The 24,882-nt window shown below is 35.7% G+C and overlaps 1 protein-coding gene across 2 annotated transcripts in view; it reads right to left on the minus strand.

The window, feature by feature from the left end:
* Nucleotides 1-205: 205 nt before the first annotated feature.
* SYT14 (synaptotagmin 14) overlaps nt 206-24,882 on the minus strand; it is a 72,917-nt gene continuing 48,240 nt past the window's right edge. For both annotated transcript variants that reach the window (XM_050893914.1, XM_050893913.1), the window contains 4 exons: nt 24,431-24,699; nt 21,974-22,423; nt 5,718-5,907; nt 206-1,426 (listed from right to left, as the gene is read on the minus strand). In XM_050893914.1, the coding sequence (XP_050749871.1) occupies nt 1,113-1,426; nt 5,718-5,907; nt 21,974-22,423; nt 24,431-24,699 (1,223 nt within the window). In that variant the 3' untranslated portion in view covers nt 206-1,112. The remainder of the gene's footprint in view (nt 1,427-5,717; nt 5,908-21,973; nt 22,424-24,430; nt 24,700-24,882) is intronic.

Here is a 24,882-nt window from a genome sequence, read left to right on the forward strand (position 1 = left end):
ACTTACTGATGTTCTCTTCTCCAAGAAGAAAGGTAAAAACTCCTGGTCTGCTCTCTACTTCAAACAAACAGCATATGGTAATCCCTAAAACAGCTCAGAAGAGACTCAATTATTATCTATTTCAACCAAAGCCATAGTATTTCGCATTCATTCAGAGTAGTTCAACTGCTGCCACTTCCTTCACAGTCTTTCACGCTAACTTCCAACTGCTGACATTTTAAAGAAATCCGTATCAATTTGTTTAATGAAAATATATTTTAGTAAAGTCGTGCTCTATGAGCTTCCTACATTGGAATACATGAATACAGGAAGTGCTTTCAACAGAAAGTTACATAGTTTTACAGTACAACCTGTCTAAGGAGATTTGGAAGGGACCAAACTAATGATCTGGTCTCTTTGGATTAGGCAGAAGTACAGGCAAGAGGGAAAAACCCAATTTATGCCATATATAGAGCTCGTTCCTGTCACAGATTGAAGAAACATTAGTTTGATGTCAAAGTTCACCTGATGCCCAAATGCTAGTATTTTTCAAACCAACTGCATATCAAAAAATGAAAACTTACTTGTACTAAGCTCCTGGAAAGAAACTCAGTGTAAAACAACAGTATATTCATATTTGCTCTATTACTAAGTGTTCTCCACCGGTGGGTTTTTTTTTTCTTTTGCTCTACAGATCATTAACTTTTTCTCAAAGTGCAAATTATTGACCTTTAATCTGAATGCAGGCAGGTCAAAAGCTACAGTATTAGAGCAATACAAAAAATACACAAGGAGGAGTTTACATTAATTTGGAGAACCTTACATAAAATGTTTCTGAATTGAAAACCACAAAACAAACCCAAACAAATACAGCATCAGGTGGATGGGGGAGGGACCACTAACGTATCTGTGTACAGCAAGGCTTCTCTTGACACCAAGGAAGTGTCTGACACTAAGTGAAGATTATATATTAAATCCCGCCATTTTGCATGTTGTGCATTCTTTACGATGGAATGTTGACCTCAATTTTCGTTTTTTACTTCCATAACAAATCTGTTGATTGTGACCGAGGATGATCATCTTCTTGAGAGACCAAACTCCCTTAAAACCACAACTGCACTTTGTACCGTCCATTACGATTCTAGTAACGTATGCCATCTACATACTTGCTGTCCTTTAGATTCTTTCATTTCAGTCCAGTGATTGAGTTCATCTTCTCCTGAGCTGTTGAGACCTAAGGAAATCCACCCTATCATCTCTTTTCGTTTCATGCTGCGCTTATTATATACAGACAGTATGAGCGTCACATCTGAAAGCTGAAACAGTGCCACTTGGAAAACGAAGGTTTCTTTGTATACTGGATTTGGCTGTCCTCGGCGGATTGAAGTTTTGCATTTGGACATCTCTTGCCCCATCGAGTTCAGCAGTGTTAACTTAACATATGTATCTACAAAATAAATTATATTTTGGAATGTCAGATATCTTAGAACAAAAGTTTTTGAGAATGAGATATTTACAAGATACAAGGATATGGTGTATACCAGGCTGACTGAACACAGCTTAGTTTAGACACACGGAAAGATGACAAGTAAGCAAAATATTACAAACACACTAACAAATTAACTAGCTTCAGTATTATGTAAATAGGTTAAGTTAAAGGTATACCTCATAATCCTCTTCCCGTCGACCCCCCTTATTTGTTCTAAACAAACTTAAATTGCATTAACACTTAGCAAGCTCCAACTAGCCACAACACTGTAAAGCATACCACTGAATTTTCAGAGAATAAGAGTAAACAAAGTGGAATGAAGGCAACTAATGAAGAGGACAAAAAAAATGTTGATATGCAGTGATGATATCAGAACAGCCAGAATGAAATGCTTAAGAATAATCTCTGCATGGATGTGGTTCTCACTTTGTGCTTTTCAATTTTATTTATTGTAAAGACCAAAATGCAGCAAAGTGCATTCAAAGGTGGAAGTTTACACAATAAAAAACCCCTCTTAATTCCTAGATTCACGAAGGAATACATTTAATACACCTTTAAAGAGAAATAAGTTTTTGCATAATTCAAGATGGTTGTTTAAAACATAGCTTGTACAGTGCTCTTAGGAAGTACATTTAAGAAGCTGATGCAAGTAAATGCGGTTAGCACACATTGGGTGTTAGTATTTGGGTATAAACCCTTATTTTTAAAGCTCTGTTTTCATTTGACTGGAAGCACCAAGCCATGCTCCTGCAGAAGGATGCGCATTTTGTGAAGTTAACTGATTTTAAGAAATATAAAACTGTATAAAACAATCTGGTGTTTCATTCTTTATTCCTGTCATATTCATGTTAATGAACAATATTATTAAAAGATTGGAGTTTATGTAAAAAGAAACACATTGAATATTTTCACTTTGCACGTACACTGAAATCCCAACATCCATAATCAGAGATAAATGCAACTTTTGCATTAGAGAGTGCCACAAATAATAAACATATACTTTTATAAACCAATATGGTAGGCAGCTGTGGATAGCTTTACTGCTGGCAAGTTTTCTTTTGCATGAAAAAGACAACATCCAATTAGTTTCTACAGGAACTCACCTCGGATTATATAAACCTGTCCACCTATCAAGTGTTTTAGACAACAGAACAGTCCGTCTGACAACAGGGGGTGGAAAGCAGTAAAAGAAATAATGACCAGATGTCAATAGTTGGGTGAGAGAGGATCAAAGGTTAAAGTTTAAGAGGAAACACTATTCACTGGAGTGGAAGAACACAAAACCTTAGCAGCATAGATCAGAAAAAGGATTGAACAAAAGGATTGTTGGGTAAAATTTAATGAAATGAAAATTTTGTGCAGTTTTTGTGTAATCTTTAACAAAAATTACACCGCTTACATAATGGGTTATCTTAGCACTAATAACTACTGGGTTCTAAAGCACACTCAACATAGAAAGAATCATGCAAACAATTAGGTTACAGAAGACCGGGTAAAAATCACTGTATCCTTTTTATCAAACCTTATGCTTTTTCATGCAAACTCCAGCACATTAAGAAAAACTGCACACAGTAATTATACTTTATATATTAAAAGCAATAAAATGAAAAATCACTGAACTGAAAACTAAGCTGGTTTTGCCCTTAGCTTTTATAGTTACAGGTATTTGATTGTAACACTTCAGTTCTTGAGTAGTGATGGACTTGGGCACGAGAATGACTCTGATCTAATCTCTAAAAACAGCTGAGGGATGCTTACATCTGAAATTCAACTATGGGTCTCTATTTAAAATGTAAAGATCTCACTTGTTAAAATCCATGTATTTATGGATTTAATGTGTGTGTGCATGCATACACACACACATGCATTTAATGTGCAAAAGCTCGTACCCCATTTCAACAAAATGTTAAAGAATACTAAGAAGCATCTTTTTCTCAGACAAAATATTGTCACACAGAGAAACGAAGACACATTCTAACATCAGCTGTTATTGCCTGCAGGATTTGGCCTATTTGCCCATACTCAGTTGCTAAATGGGTTACTATATAACATGTAAGTATGCAGCAGAGGAGTATATACTACCAAGAAGCACAAATGTAGGACTCGATCCATATTTGCTGCAGAAGCATTTCACAAAAGTTGCATAGGTTCACAACTCCTAGACTACAGAAAGGATTGCATGTGAGAAAGAATAATTGCTTCCATTTCTATCATCGTTTCTCAAGACCTGAATGAAAACTGACCAGTGCATGTACTTTGCAGTGCTTCTCAGGACTTTGGACCACTGATGGTCCAAACCACAAATGTGATCAGAGCATTTCATCATCATCCCTATGGGCCTTAGTTTTCATTTTGTGGAAATGATGGCACAGAGAAAGGCTGGTATGTGTCCATGATGTACTTGACAGGGAGTTAGGAAATGGCAGTGGTATGCACCTGGGTCCAGTTTACAAGAAGGTGCTACCACTGCCGGGGAGCAGGGGAAGGAGACAGCACAGAACAGCCCACAGGAGAAATTTGGATTCCACAATATTCTGTGCATGGTCTTACCAGACCCAGAAAGTGCATTAGTTTCCAGCTTTCTAGAAACAACAGAACTCCAAACCTGCGTTTGCCTGAGTATCAAAACTTCCCCCTATCCTTCACATGGGATGACAAAAAGTAACACACAAGATCTTCCCTCCAAAAAGGTTAGACAGAACATGGTATTACAGGGCTATGTGCCATGCTCTATGCTGCTTTCTTGCAATCTGAAACAGTTTTTTGACCCCAGTGACACATACAACTGTTAGCTAGACAGCATGGGCCCACAGAGCACATTTTGGGAATTAACATACCAGGGAATGAACATATCTGTCTTCAAAACAAGTACTGAACCCCCTAACTTGCATATTCTAAATACTGAGAAAAACTTGGCTTTCTCTAGAGATTCCAGAAAGATAAGCATAAGCCACCTACTGTTTTTGCATTAAGGGAACACATGGTCCCTTCTCTCCCAGTCTTCTCTCCCATTCATTCCTTCCCCCCTCCCAGTGTCCTTGGGCCTTCTTGGCTTTCCCCATCTATTTCTATGCTTTGTCTTCAAATAGGTGACTCTGGGGCAGCTACCTAATTATATAAAAGTATTAGAGATTCTTCTTTCTCCTTCCTTCTCTGGGCACGTTAACAAAGTCTGGCTCCATCAGTGTGAAAAGTATAGAGAAAGCAAAGCAGACTAAGGCTGAGCCAAATGTAATTAACGGATAGAATAAAACATGGGTCAAAACAGAAAGAGGAGAGCATCAGTCTCAAGTTGTTTGGCTTACTTCCTAAACTCTGAAGACAAAGTGAGATGTGCAAACCACTTATAAAATGTTGGCAGCCTGCTACATAATCTAGTAGTGCCAGATAATCTGCTACTGCCATACAAATCTGGGGATTAAGAAACAGAAAGAGGGGCTAAAACCTGAGCCTCCAGACAAAATCAAGAGGAACAGGTAGGTAAGTCTGGCTACATTTTATGTAAATCAGACTCATCATCTAAAAAACAATAAAACATAATTTTTAAAAAAGTTCATTACTGAACTTTCTCAAGCTATATGAAAGAATTAGAGACAGTAAAAACATTCTGTGTGTGTGACATTCCATCTGGCTCCAATTTAGAAGTATATAAAGTTCACAGATATTTCAGACAAGTGTATTTTTGAACAAATGTTTGAACACACAGTTCAAGTCCTTTCTGATGGTGAACGTTCCTTCTGCACAGTAAATACGCCAAAGGTCTCAATTTGTTTCTCCGTTGTCTTCACTGACATTCCCAAGTTACATATATTACTACCACATATACACAGGCACATAAGCAATTAAAGACTGCAGTATCAACTCCTCTAGGAACAGCAATAACTGTTCAGAGTGTTTATATTAATATTAGCTGGCATGTACTTTCTCTTTAAACACTAACTTTTTATTCTTGGCCTGTGATGTGAGGCATTAGTAATTTAGCAATTAATCATTATGATAAAGGTAATTTATTAGTCAGTCATCATGAAAAATTAAAACAGTCTTGTCAACTTACAATTAATATTTTGAATTTTAGATTTTTGCTATTTCCCAACTGACTAGAAATATAAAACATGAAACAGATTAGCTGATGATTGCTCTATTTCATTTTGATTGGGTAAGACTAAATGATAGGATTGAAGTCCTTGCTACTGAGATCCCCACCAGTACAGAAGCATTAAGATAAAAAAAAAAAAAAATTTTCACTCACTGGGTGGTCTGTTCGCTGCCAAGTTTTTGAAGTGGCTGCCTTTTATCACTTCTGCTGATAATCTTCCAGTTGTAGCGTTATAAAGGAGGCCAATGAGGATTTCTGGAGCTGAGCCATGTACCAGAGACTGACAAGAGGAGGTACTTTCACTGCAGGACACTTCTGACATGCTCAATTGAGAGTCACAGCCCTATAAAACAGATAAAAAGTTCTATGTATTTTATGGAATGATGTTACTGGGAAGTGAATTTTTAGAATAATGCATAGAAATTAGGAAAGCAACTTACTAACAATAACAGAAGTTCCATTCAGCACCCAATAAGAAATGTACATCCTTAATATATACTCAGTTCGCACATATTAGAGGTGACAAAGACTAAAGCGGTCTGGAATTAAAATAATTCTTAATTTTGTGTTTCCGTTGCTTCATAATTCAGTGGAAAAAATAGCAGAAGATGAAGAGCAGCCTTTATGGTCCCTACTTACTTCAATTGCTAAGATAAGAGCTGTAACATAATTTGTCAGCATCCTGGAGAACATTAAACCTTGGATCTTTTACTTTCCAAAAATGGAAAACACTAGTGGAACTTTGAAGATAATAAAATGCAGGAAATTCTTATTCATTCCTTGTAAAGGTTATTCTCTAGACTGAGAATTTATGAGTAGCAAAATAACAGAACACATGCAAATAGAAAAATGCACTGTCTAGAATAAATTAGCTTACAAGGAATTTAATTGATCCAGGGATACAGAATTGCAATAGACTCTTTGTCTTGGGTGGGAAAGGAAGAATGCCATCCTAAAGCTCCGCAAGTGATGCTTTAATTTCCGCTCTGCAAGCTTCCAAAAAATTCAGATCTCTCATGCATTCTCACCACATCGTATCTTTGATGGGAGCTTCTAATATTCATTTTTATCATTTTAAACCCTCATTATTGGCCTTAAAAAAAAGAAAAAAAATTATACTTTCTTTATGCTGCCATGCTAATCATACCATAGCTGTTCCTACTTTCATTTCTTGCTTTTATGCACTGGCACAGAGAGTTGTACCACTGAAAACAAGAAACTGGACGGAATCTAGCCAATGGCACGGCAATTTGCTTGGTAGCCAAGAAGAGACTTTTGAATTATCAGTACATGCTTTTATGATTCTCTCAGAAAAACTATAAATTGGATCCACAGATTTTTCAAATACGGCTTGACTCATTTGGGAATCTGGCAGCACTCTTTCAAGGAGTCATGATGATTTTGTGAAGCTGATTCTTCCAGATTCCAAATGTCTCTCTCATTTCCAGCAACAGCTGACACGGGTGCAAGATCAGTCCTAAAACCTAAATAGCACAAATCCTCACCGAGATAAAAGTTAACTTTAAAAGCAAGTAACTTAATTTGACATATAAAGCCCAAATGCATTACAGAATCCCAAATTACAGAAGACAATACCTACAAGAAGAAATTATGAACCTACAATAATATCCTTCATACTGACATTTTAACTAGCTCTTCTCAATAGAACATTTCCAAGAAGTCTGGCAGAAGTTTCAAGTAGCAATCCAGTTACTCATTAATAAACATTCACTGTTGTTAGCAAATGTATTCTTACTACTAAAGAAGGACCTCAACAAAATGCCCTGACTTCCATCCCCCAAGCTGCAAATTCTGAATTTTAAATCTTTGGTTATTTCTCCAAAAGTTCTTTATTCAATTCCAAGAATAAATTTCAAATGAGTTGCAAATTGTAAATTGCTGAAAATGAATTACAAGTACACATTCATTCTCTGAATCTTGGCACTCACAAAACAGGAAACTTTTGCTTCCTAACTTCAACAGTAGAATACAAAATGGAAAGTTTAAAAGAAAGATGACTTGATTCATCAGTCACAGTATACACTGCACACTTGAAAGCCTCAGCCTGTCACAACTGCAGCTATTACTTAAGTTTTCTGGTCTTTTAAAATTGTAACACATTATCTCTATGGTGCTTGTTCATCTTATTATTTTGTTGGGCCAGGAATTTAACCACAGTCAACCTGATACTGTTCAAAGCTTAGATCTCATATTTGATTGTGATCGTGCTGCAAGTCCACAAAAAAGACATAACACAAAGTGAGCAGCTGGGTAACTCTCCCCCCCCAAATCCTCAGAGGGATTTGACATCTGTACTGAGAGAAGGTGATGATAGCACTTTTTCCTAATTGTGACTTATTTGTACAGTTTACTGATGTTCTAACAGGGGCTCAGTCTAAATCAGTTTATGACAGAGTTAAACTGATTACAATGGGTATCAGAATAACATTTAGAATGCTAGAAATAGTAAATGAGCGATGACTGAATGGGAATGAGTCCTGAAGTACCTTGAAAGGGAAGACAAGTAGCTTCTGTGTGATATAACAGAGAAGGGGGAAAACAACTGAAAAATGAAACAAGTGTGATATTACAAAGTTATGTAAGGATGGGCTAGAAATACCATTCCTTCACAGCAGAATCCTGAGTGGATGTGAGGAGGACAAGACTGTGTTTGTCAAGGCCAGAGAAAAGGATCTCACCAGCTGAACGGTAGGATGAGAAGACCTAGGTGATGCTTCAGATCTGCAAGTGGATGGAAATGCAACTAAGTGACTGTACCTTAGAACTGTTGCACAGAAAGAATTGATAGATGTAGCCTTGATGAAAATCTGGAGAGAGGGTCTAACTTCAATACTTTGCTACAATATTTTCTAAAACAAAATATTTTGCCTTTTGTTTTGAGACAGGTGGCAGGTTTGAAACAAACAAAAGCATGTTGTTTAATCCTTAGTGCATAATAAACTTACAAGTCTCCTTCCTACAAAATGCTGTGGTGACAGAAGTTTAAAGACATTAAAATAAAGCAACCAAATTCACCGAAGAAACAATCTAAACAATATTTTGTTTTCCATTTCTCATTAAAAAAAGACTCTAACCCATTTTGTTTCATGCTGACCCAAATGTACTTTAAAAATTACTCTGCTTTTCAGTTATGAACTGGAAAATCCTAATATAAAAGAAAGTGAGATGGTTAAGAAGAAAAATGAAACAGTGAGGTGTGAAGCAGATTAGAAGACAGACTGATGTTACTGGGTAAAACCAGGGTTATAGGACATAAACGGAATTATAATTTCTATATCTATTATAAGGGAAACAAAAGAGAATTTGGGGGCAAGTAGGTAAAAGACATGAGAAAAAGGGGAAGGTTATATTTTGTCAGTTTTCTTTTGAAAGAAAATAGAAAGATCCTATGAGGAAAAAGAAGAAGAAACAGGAATTGGGGAAGGCACAGAGATAGCTGAGATCAACAGGGGTCAGATCAACAACTGAAGAAAGACTTTTCATTGCAGGACAAAGTTAAAATCAGGGATACTGAGTATTATTAGATGTCTTCTCAAAAGTATTTTCTCCACCACATGGTTTATTGTTCACATTGTGGAAATCCATTCATTGTTTCAAGTAAGGTATTCCATGATAATCACGTCTGCCAGTAAGTAACCTGACTTTGTGTTAAGTTCGTAAGCTGCACTAGAATTGAAAACAACAGTTTTTCAAGTCTCTGTATAGAGGTTTTTTTCTGTTTACCTAGTCAAAATTCAAGAAGAGTGCTAACAAGCTCATCAAGAAAAAAGCAAGACAGGAAGTTACATTTTTACCTGCTCAAAATATAACCTTCATCATCACATGCCAAATTGTAAAATATTAACACTGAAATTGCTAATTAGTACAACATGAATATAAACTTAGCTACAACGAAGCTTTCATCTCATGACAACATTACAGTGCTACCAGATGCTTTTCATCTCCATACAGATCTGCATTCAATCTATCTGTAGGCCACTTTGATACTGTAGCTTCACTGTGGGAAATGTAATATTTAGACCAGAAGTTACTATTTGTTTGAAATAATCTGTCTACGTAAGTTTATTTTTATAACTCTTCCCTCTCTTCCTCTGTAAACACTGTGTGTATTTTAATAAGCAGGGAAAAAAAGGACTAAGGTTCCATAATAGCAAAAGCCTTTCAAGGTCAGTGAAGCACCAGACTAGCCTAGTAAGAACTGTTGTAAAATCTTAAATGCAGATTTTTGAGAACTTAGATGAACTGTCAAGATATTGATGATCTGACCACAGCGCAAGGAGCTGTCTCTTGAGGTTGGCTTCAGGATATTAATGCTAAATCTCTAACCTATTTTTGTCAACTTAGCCATAACAAAAATATATTATTAACAGTAAACACAAGCAAAAAATCATTAGGTAAAGTCTATTCCAAATATTTGGTTCAAAGGTCTGTCTTACTACAGTAAATTACAAATTTGCAGCTTTTCAATTTTATAACACAGAGCTTTGCGCAGAGGACCTAAATCTTTCCCATATACACCACAGGACAGTACTTTATTACAAAGTTAGGTGGATTTTATTTGATCAACACTTAGAAGAATCGCTGCTTTTCACTGGATTATAAGAGTAATATGTGTTATATTCTACAAAAACTTAATTACTAATTCTCCAAACTATTGTCCTTGATGACTCCTGTGCATATATTATCTAGGGAAGAAACATCACTTTTTAATAAATATATAATAAAAACATTCCCATTAAGCGGTATTTGTATTTCACATGTTCCTATTGCACAGAAGTTGGCAATCAAAAAAAGAACACACTTTTTTCCCTGGTGCCAATGGAAGTGAATGCATACAATGTATGATGTCAGACCTGAACCCCTAAGAAGTATTTTCAATAATCCTTTTCTCTGCTCTCTTACAACATAGAGAATCCTCTATTTGCAACAATGATAATATATGTAAAATGTATTTATTTGTCTTCCTGCACCATAATTCCATGGAAACAGGATATTTGTTACTTACATATTCATCTCCTACTGTTATTTTTCTATACCCTGAAGTTCTGCTTATAAATTCTGCTCTTAAACCAACTGGAGTTAATGACAGGGAATAATGTGGCCATGCTCTGAGGGCAGTTAAAAGTTCACTTTCCTCAATGCACAGGTTAAAATCATGCCTCTGTAGGCTTACGAAACAAGAACATCTGATTCTCTTGGCTTTTCAAAATATACACAGGAAAGATGAAACCTTGCTGACAATCCTTCAGCAACAAAAATCTGATTCACAGCATGTTACTTGTCAAAATGTCTCTCTCAAATTTTAAATGTTAATGTTATACCACTAATCTCTTAAAGAACTTTTTTGCACATTACTTTCTTCTACTTCTATATCAATACAACTGAGAGGTTAGGGAAGGAAATTTGAATCCTAGTAGGCAAAAGAGGGAACTGAATCCAGGTCTCCAGCATTTTAGATAAAAGTATTCATCTCTCTTAATCACCAGCCCAGTGCTGAACCCTGAAGCTACTGTTCCACTTTGAGGCAAAAGCTTGCTGAGGTGATGAGAGCACCCAGGCACCAAACAGGCTCCAGACCAGCTCTTAGCCTGGAGCCCATCCCCTACTTCAGCTCTGAGAGCCAGAGAGGAGGAGAAAACTGAACCTAGAGGCTCCACATCCCTCATTAGTGGCTTAAGCACCAGATACTTTATAAAAACATGTTTCAAAGCTAAAATACTTCTGAAAAAATATCAAGATCATTCCTGGGAAAGAGAACTTAAACCACCTGAAGAACTCAGCCCTGAAAACACAGGGATGTAAAATAATAAGGAATGTCAAAGAACGGGGCTTTATCATTTTGAACTCTGGCATCTAAATCCCACTTATGTGCTATACTGGACACTTTGATGCTTTTGCGGAGGTATTTGCCTCAGTTCCTCATCACTTCTGCTTCTGTCTCCCCTAACTCATGGAAGAACTGTGAGGATTGAGAGACTTGAAAAAAGGAAGTCCTCAAAAATACGATACTCATAACAAAACACTTCCTTAAACGAAACAACTGATACTTTTTCTGTGTACTAATACCTGCAGGAAGTATCAACTTTTGTTTCTAAAGGCAGAACTCAAGTGTTACATGATGCTCAAAACAATATTAAATGTTTGAAATAATAAGATTCTTATTATTAAGATTAGTAATAATAAAATTTAGTAAAGATGTTGCAAAATAAGAATTAAATGAAGAAGTAAGTGCCAAAAAAGTATCTTTTTTTTTTTTTTTTAAAGGTTTCTTTCTGTACTATATACCATTGTCATTATGAGGCTTTGGCAATTTTAAAAAATATCTGATTTTAAATGGTGTCAATCTGGATGTTCTAGGGGTTTTTGTTTGGTTGGTTTGTTTGTTTGTTTTTTAAAAGAAAACCAATACTTTTGAAATCTTACAAAGCTACCTATCTTCACAACATGTTAGGGAGGAAATTCCAATTCCTATTGTAGCTGGCTGTCCTGTATAGTAAAGTTAAGAGAACATACAGTTATCAGAATTTTGCTTTAAACTAATAACCTGAACTTGCAAACATGGAAACATATAGCTTTAGGCATCGCACAAAGATTCAAGTTTAGGAAAGCATCATTATTTATGACAGGTAATTATTTGGGGTTTTTGCTTAATAGCTTCCTCGAAGCATGTTCCAATTAAGTATAATGTGCATTTTTATTCATGTACTTAACACTTTACAGTATTAATATCTAAGTCAACTTAAATTACAAACATGAAAGTAAATGTTCTAATATCATCTCCATTATGCAACTTGATTTTAGGAAACAAAACATAGTTATTTTAGGTAGAATGGCTTGCTTTAAAAATTACCAGGATTTCCTATTCACAAATTCCAATTTAAAAATCTTCAGCAAATAAATACATTCAACATTGATGGTATTTGTATCAAATATGGAGTTGTTTTGAATATTAAACTACTATTAATGTAGTTGAAAATCAGATTATCTGAAGTCATAAAATTCACATTTCTCATCAAAAGCTTCTGCTTTACCTTGTTTTTTACTCTCAAGAGAAAAAAACTTCTGGATGCAGAATTTTACAAAACACATCGTTTTCTCACAGATGAAACACTGGAAAACGGAGATCAAATGAAAAACAATAGTTCTTTCATTCACTACAGTCAAGGGACTAAAACCTTAAAAATTCTACGCACAGCTTTAATGTACCATAGATACTATAATGTACAGAGCTATAAAACCTCCTTAGATACATGATGATACTACACAAATTTCAATTTTAAAGTAATATAAAATTAATTAATTTTAATAAAAATTAAAACCTTTGTGGGTTTTCTAATAAGAATAATACAGTATTATTAAAATAAGGTTTGTTTTCAAACTTTAGGATACCATAATTTAATCATAAAATGAAAATGACAAAATAAAATATATATTCTTAATAATAGCAAAACAACATTCCACTTTTCTGAAAGATTTTGAACACATTCACAGTGAGACTTCTGTGTTGCTTTTCATATTTCATGAGAATTTGCTATTAGTACTTTGTGTCTACGAGTTTTTAAAATGATCAGCTCCGCAGAACAAAACATTAATTCTCTACAGAAAGGGAAACATGTTAAGTTTTCTATAACTTCTATTTGTCTGCATTTAAATTACACCTTTGGCTTCCTTGCCAGATTATGAAAGGTCACCTAGTTGTTCCATGGACTTAATGGACTTGAAATTTGCACAGGAAAACCCGAGCAGCAGCGGAGGCAATTGGAAATGAATGTACAATGGAATTTACAGCATTTACAAAAGTGCTGTTTTTACATTGCAAAAGTCTACCAGCTTTTTATACAGCCATGGGCAAGGGGAGGAAAAGAGGCAAGAGGCCTTTTATTATTCAATTCTCTTTTCTGAGATAAGACATGTAGAATAAAGAAACATTCAAGCACTAAAAGCTGTTAGATGTTTGTGCTAGCAATTTAGTTAAGAACATCTGACACAAAATGCAGACATTTTACCTGCACTCCTGATGAAGCTACGCTAACAGCTCCTACCCAGACTCACTCACACCTCCCCCTCTCTTTACTCCCTGTCAAACTTGTAAGACCATGGAGATGTTACTGTGGGACGGCTTCCAAGACCACAGACTTCTTTAAATGACAATGCTCTGTCCAGATGGAGTTACTCTCTATGCTCATTGGCGAGATCAATGGCAAATAATTTCATTTTTCTCTTTTCTCTCTTGATTACTCTTCCAAACAGGGAAAAGAGAAAAAGATTCAGTGATCAAACAGTAAGCATAATTTATGAGTAGTCAATCTATGGACTAGTATTTGATTGCATAAACATTCATGCAATTATTTTTCACAATGAACAAATCCGTAACATTAAAGGCATGTTTAGAACACATTTGTCAGTGAAAGTATTTGTGATTAACAGTTCACCCAGCTCTAATTTAATCTGCTAGTGGTACCCCTTTTGATTTGTTCAGGTCATGTTTAATCTCACGATCGGAGGATCACCGGGTGTTTGCAGTTGGAAGGGATCTGCTTCAGTTCTTAGAGCTATCATACACACCACAAAGAAGGGCAAGAGGTGGAGATAAGCTGGATTCTCCTGGGGCCAGCTGACAGCTGATTAAGCCCAACAGAAAGACAGGAGCTGTGAAAGATGCAGCTCAAGGTCAGGCAATATGAAGGCCAAGCCTGACAAGAGGCTAACACACTAAGACTAAAAGGATCCCTTGCTAAAGGCACCCTATGAACAGAAATGCTTATCTGATACCAAATACAGGCTGCTTGAATATACAAAAGAAGCGATTACCTGGAGATCTTCAAGTCTGAAATGAAGAACGCTAATGAAGAACACTTACATTATACTGCAAAGCCCAGGAAAAGAATCATCGCCCAGTAAGTAAACCAAAAACTAAAATTAAAAGTTCCACAAATGTGTAAATTACAAATCTGCAGACTAGGTAACTTCATCTGTTTGTGCAACATCTCTGATTAGGATTTCCCCCAATGGAAATAAATTGGAGGAAAACAGTACACATGCTTTTGCTGAAGGGTGCTCAAACCTGCAAACAGAACTGTTTCTGTGTTTTTCCTTTTTCCTGTTTCCTTGAAAGACGGTAACAAAAGTGAGATGATGTTTGTGTGTACACATACATGCAAACAAGAAATAATTAAAATTATAAGAAAATAAAATAGTTGGGAAACTCAGTATCTCTAAGGGAAACAGAAATTTCACTTGGATTCATAAGTTAAAGAATATATCTCCACTGAAAGAGTTGCTTGAGGAAGATTTAAGCAGCAGCTTGTAGTCTTCAAAAGTGCAAATTTCATGCTAGTGACAACCTTGATAATCTTTATTTGTAAATCCTACAAAGCCACTTCTGGGAAATTTACAGTATGTTTTTACAGTACGATTATTTTCCTTACTGCTCTTTCAAATTCCAATCCAGATTGGGAGATCATACTTATGCCACAGCGAATGATAGTCAGAGAATCTCACAGATATCTGATGAAATTCTCATTTTTCTAGCTTTATGTATTGATGAGTTTTTTCCATTTTATTTTTTTAAAGATGATCAAAACTAGACATACAATTCTAGACAATATGTTTGTCACTGATGGACTGGCTTTCTGAGGAAATAAGAGTATTGCTCAAGAGGATTACTTTGATTTAATCTAGAACAGTCATTCACAGCCTGTCATTTGACTGGGTGCATTTTAGAGACTGAAAAGCATCATCATACACTCAAAATAGTAATACCATGTCTGAAACATAGTTTCCATTGTTTGCTGACCCAAATATCAAAGATTGTGGGGATCAAACTGAGTAAATAACTTTTTGAAGCAACTCACTGATTAAAGACAAAAGATACCAGTTTTTCATTGTTATTTTACTCAGTGCACAGATATTAAGATAGAGAGACAACAAACAATTTTTATTCTGGCTACATGACCAACTGCAGATTTTGACAAATGGATGAAATTCTTTACATTGCTGACTTCAAATAATTCTCCCAGTATCCTACATTCAAGGTCATGGTAACAGATCTAGTTACCAAAGCAGGAACTTGCCTCCCATCTGGATATCAGCAAGGTAGTTGAAAGTTAATGTTAGATTCAAGTTCTGGTTTTGCTAATGTGTTGAAGAAAGCCCTTGTGTTATGCTGGCATTTTTTTTTAAACCTCTAAAAACTTGAAGGCCAGGTGGACTTTGTTAACTCTGCCATGGCAGTGGCATGTACATTCAGAATGCTTTGACTGTCCACATTGGTCAGCATATCCCAGAAATGGTATATAAGTACCACTTTGATAGCATTTTTATTAGCTCTATTATCCATGACTGTCAGCAATAACTGGAATAAAATTATTCTTCTTGTATCTTACAAAAAAGTCCAGCAATAAAGGCTAGAAATGCAAATTAATTGAGAAATGTGGTGGATGCACAAGATTCAACTAAGGGCTCTCAGAATGTCATAAAAAGTCAGAAGCTTGTTTCCAGCGAATTAGGGTTTTTCATTTGGAAAAGCTTTATACTCTTTAAAGTACTGATGGAACAGGAATCACAACCCTAGCTAGCCTAGACATGGCAGTATGACAAATCCTGAATTGTTGCTTTGTGGAAAGCTTCCTGAACTGATCTTGGACTTGATTTTCAATGGACAAATAGCAGCAATATGGCCTATGCCTACAATGATATAAGGCAGAGCATCCTAATGACAAAGATCCTTCTCTTGATCACAGTAGAGTCAGCAAATAACCCATGAAAGGGCTGAAGTACTGAATTTAGTTATAGAGTTTAAAGCAACTTGCAAGGGCTATTGCCTCTTACTCTGGATTCATTCAAATAACTGGATATGAATTTCTGTACAGCTTGAGGAAACATTCTACCGTTTCTGGATAGCTCACTCAAGAGGCTTGTTCAATCTGTGACAGAAATAACCATATCACCCTCCACCACAGTGATCACTTATCAAAAACAAATGGCATATGTTGAAACTGGTCAACCATTTTGCTCCTGAAATGACAGAATGGCTGCAGTCACCTGAGACAAGTTGTGACTGTAAAAAAAAAATTTCTTGAAAACTATCTAAAAATGTTCTATAAAGTATCAAGGTTATTCTATATGGGACTGAAACAGTCTCACAGTCTCAATGCCTAGTCCAGTGCTTCTAGGATGAACAAATTAATTACACGCCAAAATTTGCCATGAACGATTAGACATATTTACATAAGAAAAAATCAGGAGCAAATAGCACTGATTTGGAAAGCCAATTAATTTTTAACTGTGACAATTGAACTTATCTAGTGGGAGGTCCTTATCATCTGGTCAGATTCTATTTGAGTTCTTGAAACTTGCACCTGTCAGAACATTGCAGACACACCATTGGCTTTAGAGCACAGTAGCCACAGCTGTCTTTGTTTTTTTTCCCCCCATATCATGATGAAGAACTGAGCAGAGAGCGCCATGGGTTAGCACTTATCTTCTCAGCTGCCAGGAGCAGTGCTCGGTGAACACCACACAAAGGCACACAAGTTGAGGCAGCCATGACACTGAGAAGACAATGGCTGCTGCTTGCTGATACTGCCCTGAAATGTTGCACAACCAGCCAAACACAGGGAGACTGCTTCATTTGCCAAGTACCGTGAAGTTCTCCTGCAGCCTCAGTAACATGATCACCATTTTCCAATCACCTAATAATTTTCTTCAAAGAAATCGCAAGACTCATCTTTCTAATTGTGTCAAAGGATTAGTTCTGATCTTCCATGTTTTACATCACTAACTCAAATGAATTCAGCAAGCTATTCCCGAGATAAGAATGTGCTCAGTGTTTAAAGATACTTGCCCCTTACTTTGATGAACGTAATTTTTACAAGCTAACTGAAAGCATTTATGCACCATCACATAGGAACTGATCCTTTTAGGTAGAATTCTAGTTAAATACAATACTATGAACAAAATCTTTTGAGTCTTTTTTTTTTTCCTAGACAAGTCTTAGTCATTTTTTCATTAGCCATTTTAAAGTATCATACTGGTATTTAGTAAAGATCTGTTTATACATATGAATTTTAGTATTTAGCCTTCCAAATACCATCCTGACTAGACCATGCCATAAGAACACAGTAGTAAAGTCACCAATAGGTCTAAAGTATAAGAATTTGCCCAAAACCTGATAGCTCAACTCTACAATGGACAAGAACTCCCAAGAATGAAATGCCACTCTGAAAGCTTTTTTTCTGAGAAGTTTATAAACTCATAAACATCCATTACAAAGAATACTGAAGATATGCCACACATAAAGGGCAACATGGAACAAATGCCTTAAGTACAATGCATAAACCAACGTATACTAGATGATTAACCATTGTCCTCAAAGTGGAGAGAGTGCGCATGTGTGTGTGCAAGAGCAAGCATTTTTATACATTGCATGCATAAATGCCTTCACTCAAAAAATTTGTAATTAAAGTAATTCTCAGACACTGGATATTTATAGTAAAGATATACAAAATAATCCTTTAAGCACGTATGATTGCTACCATCCATTCTTTGTTATGGGGATCACATCTGGGAGTTCGATATATTAGAAATTAAGAACGTTATAGAAAGAAAGAAAAATAAATGTAATTCTCCACAGTAAACATCTTTTTATTGACACTACATAATGAACGATTACTAGATTTGCTTAGCAGGAAGAGGTATATTTTGGTTGTCCAAATTGTACTTCCAAAATCAATCAAAAAATAAAAAACATGATTGATTGTTGTTATTCTACACCAAAAAGCAACCTATGGGGTGGTGAAGAGGATTACGCTTGTTTTTTTGATCTTTTCCAAACAGATTTCACTCAATAAACTGCTTATATGTTTTTATAATCACATGATACTGGAGGCTGTTGTTCACTGTCAGGAAAATTTCTTTGGCTACGAAGAGCAACTAAAAACAGGTCCACAGGGATTTCCTGAAGAAAAATAAACAACATCGCAATAGATTCTAAACTCCAAGACGGGTGAACAAAAATTTGTCTATCATTGTACTAAAAGGAAAATTTCTCTAAAAGCATCAACAAAGGTCTTCCTAAGCAAACTATACTCAGCCAAAACCACTATGTACGCCCTTGCTATTAACTTTTGATGCAACAGCCAATTTCTATCAAATCTGAAAGGGACACAGTCTCAGATAACAGTGACAACTGCACTCTGGCTAGCCCATATTGGTTCTGTTGCTTCCTCCTCACTCAAGCGTATGCTGAACTTGGAAGGAAGCGTGTGATAAATAAGGGGGCTGAGGAGGAATTCCCTGTTACGTGGGAGAACTGCAGCAACGCAGGACTGTTAAAGACAAATGGCAATAGGACTGGGGATAACAGCTGCTAATGCAAGACATTATACGCAATGTAGGAAGGTGAGGAACAGGGTGAAATCTTGGTGAGAAAGATAGTTCGTGAATATATTTGTAAATTTGAAGCCATGTGTAGCTTTGAAACCTATTTAAGGAACATACTAGTATCAGGTACTCACCGTGACATCCGCTTGTCCACATTTTAACAATAACCAGAGAGTTGCAGGCCTCACTCATGTGAGCACGCCACTATGTTTGAAAGGCACTTGAACTTGCTGGTCTACCTTTAACTAGATTCCCTTGTGCATAGCTTTAAGGTATAAGTGAAAAAATACTAAACTTCACAGGATACAAACTGTTCTTATACAATCAGAAGGCAGATGATTAGCTAATAAAATACATTAATACAATATCAGGCACAGACAGAAGCAAATAAAATATGTTTCTGCAGAAGAGATTAGCGTAGATGTTTCAATGGATTAGGAAGTTTCAGTGACAGAAGGAATATTTAATACATAAAATCCATATAATGAGAAGCAGTGGAAAAAATAGGACAACTGTCATGTGTCCAAGAAATATCTTGGTAAAAAAGCTGTCAAATATAAACACTTCTCAGCAACAAAACCCTCTGCAACTGAAGAAGGCAAATTTAATTCAGAATTTACAATGTACCTCATAATGGATTTTATAATTACAAATACCCCTGAACAACTGGATTTCTCCAAACTGAAACAATACTTACCTTCTCCTGTTAAACAACTCCTGCCTGGCATTTATGATTAGCTAGACATAAAGATTGTTGTTGGTTTATTCTAGCAAAAGGACAGTTGAGAAGGAGTACGACCAATCTGTATAAACAGACTCAGAGGCAAACACCTGAGAAGGGTAAGAACTAATTAAGCTCAAGAACCACGCTGGTATACGAACAAATGGTAATAAATTGGCCATGAAGGAATTCAGGTTGGAAACGAAACAACCTGATGTTTTCAGATGAAAATTCACAAATTTGTGATCAGGATGACCTGGCTGTTTGCAATAACAAGGGCTTGAACTCAAGTGACTGAGGATGCCCCCAACTTCCAGTCATACACCCTAAAAACACAACAAATATTAACAGTCTTGCAAAATAACTATATGTTAAATCCTGTAATAAATCTGCTCACTGAAAAAATATGATATAGGCTATAAATAATAATAGAAAAATACCTATAAACTCAGATGTGAATGAATTTCCAAAGGTTTAAAAACTGATTTGCATAGTTCCAAAAAACCATGGATCCTCATTCAAGCTATCAAGACTATGAAGGTTCCCTTCCAGCAACAGGTAGGGCTAAGATAAATCTGCCTAAACCCCATTACAGCAACAAACTCTGGAAGATCCTTTCACTTCCTACCAATATTCCTTATTCTTGTTCCTTCCCCCCAAAAAAGAGAGAAAAATGCAGACATGGCATCCCTTACTATCACAGAAAATAAATAACAATCTTCTTATCTTTGATGTCTTCTGGAATTTGTTTTTACTCTCCCTGCCACAAAAGCTCAAGAAATTAATACAGAAGAATAACCAATGCACATATGGGATATACCGATCAATCAAAAGCCTGGCCCATTCATTGGCCTCTTTCACTGACTTTGGTAAATTTTATACAAGAACCTATTGAAAACACACACAAATATAGCAAGTACATTTAGAATATTCAATGTTTTGTTTCATGGGGTGCTTTTTTCCTAGCTATGAAACTAGCAAACTCTGCATTAGGAAAGTTCACACTAGGTAGGTGAACCACTTCATCCTTGGAATAGACTGATTTGCACTTTTTAAGGAATCATAAAAAAGCTGTTCTATTGTCAGTTGATCCTCCATCAGATCCAAGTTTTAGTCTCAGCTTTTACTAATTCTAATTAATATATTTTTAGTCATTAAATACAATGGCATTTTATTTTGAGTGTCTTTTGTAATACTCACGTTCAACAGAAATGCCATTTCAATTGATTCAAACTTTTTTTGAAAGTGCAGAACAAATTAACTGCATTGTTTCACCTGAAAAAATCTTTTTCTTTCTTTCCCTTCTCCTCCTCTTTTTCTTTTATTGATAGCTTAAAAAAACCGCAGAATACATACAATGTCCAAATAAGGATGCCCTTGCTAAATCACCTTCTCTTTCCCCCAAAAGTCTATTATTTAGCACATATGCAGCTCTTAAGCAATGAATATTCAAGAACTCCTAGTCTAGGAAGCCCTGACAACATCACAAACATTCTCTTTTTGGACAAAGGCATACTTAAATACTTAGAAAAAAGAAAAAGGAGATGTCGATCACTGCCCATATAGCGATCTCCTGTGTTTTTTGATAGTGATATCTAAGTTTACCCTTAATTACTGTTGCCTTGCTTTATTAAAAATATTAAAGTTAAATTATTTTGGGGGACAAGATTTTGTTCATCAGATAGGTAGGGTTTTTTTCAGCAAACAAAAATCCTTTTCAGTTTGAACTACGTTTCACACTATTTTTCACTTCAGACTGAACCAGAAATCAATTATTTACAAGGTTCTAATCTGAAGTTATTAAAAATGGCTTTGTGCTCTCAAAATTCCTCTTTCCTGTCTTTCTTTCTTGAGAGGAAAATACCTATTGCAACAAAGATTTAACTGCAACAGATGGAGGGCACTCACTAGTATAGCTTTTTTTTTTCCTCCCCCCTTTTTTTTTTTAATTGAAATGCTGTGGGTAGCACAGTAAAGATTATACTATTAAATACATATATATGTATTTGCATGGATACATATATACATATATTCACCACTATAGCCCTATTTATAGACTGGAAATTTCTAAGTAATGAAAAGGAAAAATATGGGCAGCTTTTGCAGGTGGAAAGTGAATGTACTTAGAGAAGCTCTAAGGAAATTATTGTTGTGCTAATATGGTGCTATGACTGTTGAAAAAAATCTAATGGATGTGATGACTCTATAAATATACACACTATTCTTACAAAATTAATGACACTGTATATCACTGCATTCTTATTCTGCCTCATTTAATACTCACAGACAGACTGTAAGAAGGTTCCAGTATCACTGGCACTGACATCTTCCCTTGAAGATTCAATTTTGTTAAGTAAAAAATCTTTTCTCCCACAATCCTCTCTTTTTTCATGCGACGTACGTTGTACAGTCTAAAGCGAACTGCATAATTCCCAATCATCTCAGACTCAACGTGATTAAATTTGAATGTCTCTGTGAAGACAGGGCACGGTCCCCGCTGAATGCTGGTTTTTGCTCTCTGCTTCTTTATAGGGAGAAGAACTAGGTGTACTTGCCACGAGCTTCCACCTGTCCTGCTGTATGTGGGAATGTCTGTGACAGCTGTCACTGTCACCAAAAGCTTCTGTTCCTGTGAGTCATAGTCAAAAGTCACATCCAGTGTGCCATATTTAGCTACTGGCTCAGGATCAAAAGGTTTAGGAAGCTGTGAAGATGATCCTCGAGCTGACATATCCTGAAGAAGAAGAAGAAGAAAAGCTTTTTATTTATTTATTTATTTATTGTATTCTATTATTAAATCTAGCATGGAAATATATGGCTTTCTCTAAGCAATATGAAGGGTCTATGATCTTTTTGTTCATTTCACAAACAAGGTAATTAAACACTGAAAGCCTGAGGAGGTGGCTGACTAGCAGGCAAGAAGAAATCAAAAGACTTTACCTGGCCAATACCACCAAAAGCCAGGAGTCAATCAGACAGAGCTCAGATTAAATTAGGCTGTATTTATGATCTCTTCTTCTGTGCCCCACGTTAAAACATATACACATTTGTTACGAGATAGAACTACCTTATCACAGTGCGAGTATACACACATTTTTAAGTTAACATACTACTGCTTTAAGAGCCGGCTAGTGATTTGAGAGCATGGTGAGATGCCAGCAAAGAATACAGGAATTACACCACCTACTTGCACATGCAGCTCTTGCTGCAGTCCACAAGAGTTCTATGAATGTGCCAAAAATTATCATGGCTTTATTAATGTAATTTTACTGGAACTGTGTAAGATGCATCTGTTTCGAACACACCTTCTGAACTTTCTGTAAATGGCATCAGTCCTAAAATTGTATTTTAAACTTAATTTTAAGATTGTTTATTGTCACTTCAAATTTTGAACAAAGTATTGATCCCCTATATTGTTACAACAGCTAGTCTGATAGTGATACTGAAATACAAAATATTTACAAGTACAGGTCAACCTACTGTTCATATAAGTTATTCCAAGTATGTAAAACAAATGTATCTCCTCTGTATTTTCATATTATCAAAGATACACTTGTTCATGTAAATGAATAGATGCCACAATAAAGCCTTTTGGATTAAAAAATGTTATGTTCTTATTTTAAACTGGTTGCTACATAGCTATGGGAATTCATTCCTCTGAAAGCTTCATTCTTCAAGTTGTTGAGTGGCTATAAAAAAAGTTGGCAGTATTCTCAGTTCTTATTGAGTACGCTTACATTAATGACTGGTGTGACACAAAATGGGAAGAACTAGGATTAGATTCGCTGCAATCTGTTAGGGCTCGAGGACCATATGTACACACTATGTCTTTACCAGCAATGAACTTCATACAGTCCTAGCTGATCATCAGGCACAGGTAGACAGCTAGCTACTGAAGGACTTGCAGCTGGGCCTTCCAGATGTTGCATCAACACCCCAGGTATGCAAGATCAACTTACCAAGAGGTCTACTAAGACAGAAACAGCTGTTGGCATATCAGGACTGAGCCGCAATATGCACTTCAAAACCTCAGGTAGAGACAAAAGACAAATTTGTACCAAAAAGAGCCTCTTCTGCCTGTGACATCACTAATGTAGACTTACCCATAGATGTCAGTGCAGTAATTGGTTGTTGAAGACATTTCAAGGAAATACGTGTCAGAAAAGATGACTTCTTCATAGTAGAAATAAATAGGTATCATTACAGTTTATAGCAGCAAAAAAGAAAAATTAAGTGGACCAAATCTCTACGCTACCATCAACAATTTAAAAAAAATTCTTTGTAATAATTTTTTTTCATAAAAGATGAAATGTTTTTCATAAAAATTATTTTCAATAATTTATTTTCAATGTTTTTCAATAAAAAAAATGAAGTTTTACATTATGGGGTGTTCAGTTTGAAAAGCCTTAACAGAGTATTTTTTTTTAGTTGGGTTGTTTGAAAAATTATGTGGAAAAAAAAAAGAATTTTGACTACAGCCCTTATAGTGTGATGAAGTTTTCTGACTGGTTTGAAAAATAATTCACTCTTACTGGGAGTTTGTTTGAAAGTTAAGATGCCATAAAATTAACTATAAAGAACAATCTGAAATCCTATTCTAGTATTTTCTGACTAATTTTTTTTTTAAATGAATGAGCCGCAAGATTAGTGTTCATATAACTGTGCATTGATCTTTAGATGAAAAAAAGCTCTCAAAAGGTTGCACTGCATGATGCTTCAGAACACTCAACTTTTCATTTACCTCTGGACTAAGGACAGCTGTGCTATCACTTGGTACATCCTCTTCGTATCCTTTGTTATGAAAGCTTTCTATTTCGTGTCCCGTGCTTCCCTCACTTGGGCACTTATATGAACATCTTGGACTGTTGCTACACTGGGAAAATTCACATTTACTGTCTCCAACTTCAGAAGGCGTACATGAAAGATGAGGAGAACCACTATCATCCTGGTATGGAGGCGGCTGCAGTTCATCTAGCGGAGGTGTTCTTCTCATCCTCTGAATGCAGTTCGCTGAGAATAAGTGAAAATTCTTTACTTACTTTCTGATTATTTACTGTTGAGACAGTTCTGGGGAAAACGGTAAGTCTAAATATCTGGACAGAGTATTTAAAAAAATCTATGAATGTCTTTTTTTACTTTACATCTCAAATTAGATAACAAATACTACTGAAAAATATTTGTTAAAAAATGGAA

Source organism: Gymnogyps californianus, chromosome 3, assembly GCF_018139145.2.
Source record: "Gymnogyps californianus isolate 813 chromosome 3, ASM1813914v2, whole genome shotgun sequence".
NCBI classification, from domain to species: domain Eukaryota; kingdom Metazoa; phylum Chordata; class Aves; order Accipitriformes; family Cathartidae; genus Gymnogyps; species Gymnogyps californianus.